At 48.5% G+C, this 3,261-nt stretch overlaps 1 protein-coding gene across 1 annotated transcript in view; it reads right to left on the minus strand.

Annotated features, from left to right (window-relative positions):
- Positions 1 to 220: 220 nt before the first annotated feature.
- The window catches only part of efnb3b (ephrin-B3b), a 35,911-nt gene continuing 32,870 nt past the window's right edge, over positions 221 to 3,261 (minus strand). Inside the window, 1 exon segment of the mRNA XM_042070814.1 lies at positions 221 to 817. Coding sequence (XP_041926748.1) covers positions 360 to 817 — 458 coding nt within the window. The 3' untranslated portion in view covers positions 221 to 359.

A 3,261-nucleotide genomic window follows, 5' to 3' on the forward strand; every position in this document is an offset into this window, starting at 1 on the left:
AACTCAGAGAGAGAGTTCAGTCGTCTGTGTGTGTGTGTGAGTGTGAGTGTGTATGCGTGTGTAAGTGTGTGTGTGGGAGGTTGTAGCACAAATCAAGGCTCTGTTGTCCATCTCAGGGACACCGGGAGACTGAGTAGAGAGGAGATTCTTAAAGGGGGGGGGGGGGTCCAGTTGGTGTTGATTTGGGGGATGGGGGGTGAGGGGGTAAAAGAGGGAAATTACTTCGTCTAAGGGGGGTGGGGGGGGTGGGAGGGGTTGTCTACATTTGATCTGGCGTCTCTCTCACTCTCTCTTCGTCTCTCTGTGTCTCTCCATCTCTCTTTCTCTCTCTGCTGTTGTTCCCCTCTTCCTCCGCCCCCTCACACTTTGTAGTAGATGTTGGCAGGGCTCTGCGGCGGCATCTCCTGGACGATGTAGACAGGGTGGCCGTAGTCCCCGCTCACCTTCTCGTAGTGCGGGCAGTACGCCGAGTCGGAAGTCCGCAGCGGGATGATGATGTCACTGGGCTCCGAGCCGTTGTTGTTGCCGCTGCCGCCCCCACCCCCGCCGAGACCCCCCAGGCTGCCCAGACCCCCCAGGCCGACCCCTCCGCCGCCGCGCTTGGGGCTGGTCAGCGACGACAGGGAGAGGGGCGGGTGGTGCGACTCGGAGTGCTTGGCGTGCCGCCGGCGGTAGCACACCACGCAGATGACGGCGCTGACCAGCAGGAGGAAGGCGGAGCCACCGGCCGCGCCGGCGATCAGCGGGATGTTGGACGCGGGGAGTGGACCGTTCTCACCGGCGCCGCCGGGAACTCTGGGATACGTGCCGTTCCCTCCTGTTGCAGAAGATAGATAGAGAGAGAGAGAGAGAGAGAGAGAGAGAGAGAGAAGGGGGAAGAGACATACTTCATTAACTTTGTGAGTGTGAGAGAAATCATTATTAGTTTACACTTACAGAAGTACTTCTACACACACACACACACACACACACACACACAAACACACACACACACACACACACACACACACACACACACACACAACTGTTTACAAAACTAGTAGACTACAGAACAAACTTCATTTATGGCAGCAATGTTTTGAGTTTGAAACTAAACTATCTTGAGAATGGTGTAGAGGTGAACACAATCAAGGTTGTGATCTGGACGGTCCATTATACCACACAAAATCAGCCAAATAAATAAATATGATTATTTATGATATAATTATATAGTCATCAGACATCAGTCATTAGGCCACAGAGTCATTTCCCTTGTCTGATTGTCTTCCCTTAAATCGCGTTAAAGCACCATTGAGCCCACACTTATCAAGGCAGTGTCACTGTCTGACTCCATGTATTAAAGCTGTAGAATGTGCCACTTGGCCTGCTCTCAATAAACTCCTTCGACAAAAGAATAGTTTGACATTTAGCCTGAGGACACAGATAGAGTTACAACACTCATATTATCTGAACATAAAAGCCCATCGTCAGAAAGACAACTCCTCTTTGCTTTGTTGAAGATGACACTTCAAAATAATGGGTGCATACTAAGGTGTTTTTTTCCCCCTAGTTTCTGCAGGGTCTTTTAAAAAGTACTTAAGGGTAATTTTGACCTGCTATTTAGGTCTCAGTGCTCACACCATTGATTGGTTTTATAAGATAATTCTGAAGGGCCTTGATTAGATCAAAGAGAGACAAGTTGGAGTGTAATCACCCAATTAAGGACGAGACACTGAGAATCAGATGCTGCTGTTGCACTGTCTGCTCGGTCTCAAAGTAGCACGGGCTTGCAGCTCCCAAGCTACAATAGTCATAGTTCTAAATTAGCCAGTGGTCAACCTGTGAGCTAATTAAGCCTTCTGCTAATGAAATGAAGAAGCCTCTGTTGCTCCTGGAAACGCGACTAGACTTGGAGTCTGGCTTCTTATGAAACAGATGAAACCACAGCAGGGATTTTTCAGCGGTGGTGGGTGATTTGCGTGTTTGTATCCTCAGCCCTGGCGTTCCGACCGTCCTGGAAAAGGGCAGACGTCTCACCTGACACAGGCGACGGCCAATTAGGCAGATTTAGAGTTCCATCAAGGGCCCGTCCACCCCACTGCCCCCCCCCCCCCCACTCAACAGGAGAGCTTTGTGTTGGTTGGGGCCGACTGGGGACTTTCTCACACAAGAAACATCTGATCGGGCTAACGGTCAAGGTAATGCTAATGTTGAAGCTAGCATGCTGAGCTAATTAGAACAGGACAGTGTGTTCCCACACTGCTTACTGACTTATAGGGACCCTTTTACACACACACACACACACACACACACACACACAAATATTAACTTTCACTCTCTTTCACATGCACACACACACACACACACACACACACACACAGACACACACACACACACACACACACACACACACACACACAGGGCTGTATGAATCTCTGCTGACACTGGGATAAAAACAAAACATTCTCTGCATGAGAGAGCATCAGAACTCTCTCTCCGTCTCTCCCCAGAGTTCCACGGCAATGCCATAAACTCTGCACGCTACAAAGAGGAAAGCTGTTTCCACTGATATACAACGCCCCTGATGACCGTTACACGCAGCACTGTCGCCACATTCAAAATGCCGCAGTCAAATTCACTCCAACATATGCCTTAAGTCTGGCAATTGGGACCCTAGACACACCATGATGCAAAGCTATTTAGCGTATAATGTATTATAATAAAAAAATATTCATCACAAAATATTATCTTGTGCTGTATAGTTTGTAGATGTAGTTTTTCTAAGGCTACTACATAAGTTCAATGAGAAAAAAACAAACTGTCTCTTTTTTATTTCTGCTGTCCACACCTAAATGGTTACGAAATCAAAGTTTGCGATCGTCTCTGAAATGCACACGTCACAAATCACTTTCTTGCTTCAGATTTTCAATCTTCTACTAGACTTCTGTGTAGGTTCACCGCACATGTACTTTTTGGTTGCAAAAACAAATGTACCTCTGCTGAAATCCATTACCATATATTACAGTTCACCTAGGAGTTTAAAACAACACATGAGGAAACTGCCTGAGTAAGCCTGTGGGCTTGCTCCCCACACACACACACACACACACACACACACACACACACCACATGAAGTGAAGGTAATCACCCGCAAACCACTGGGCAGGTTCGTGCAGCGCTACGGTTAGCCGCAGTCAGGGCCATGAGCAGCTGGACTCGGCAGGACTTCACCTGGACCCTGACCACAGGCTTTGCGTATGACTGCTCTGAGCTGTCTGAGCT

Source organism: Alosa sapidissima, chromosome 18, assembly GCF_018492685.1.
Source record: "Alosa sapidissima isolate fAloSap1 chromosome 18, fAloSap1.pri, whole genome shotgun sequence".
Classification (NCBI taxonomy): Eukaryota; Metazoa; Chordata; class Actinopteri; order Clupeiformes; family Clupeidae; genus Alosa; species Alosa sapidissima.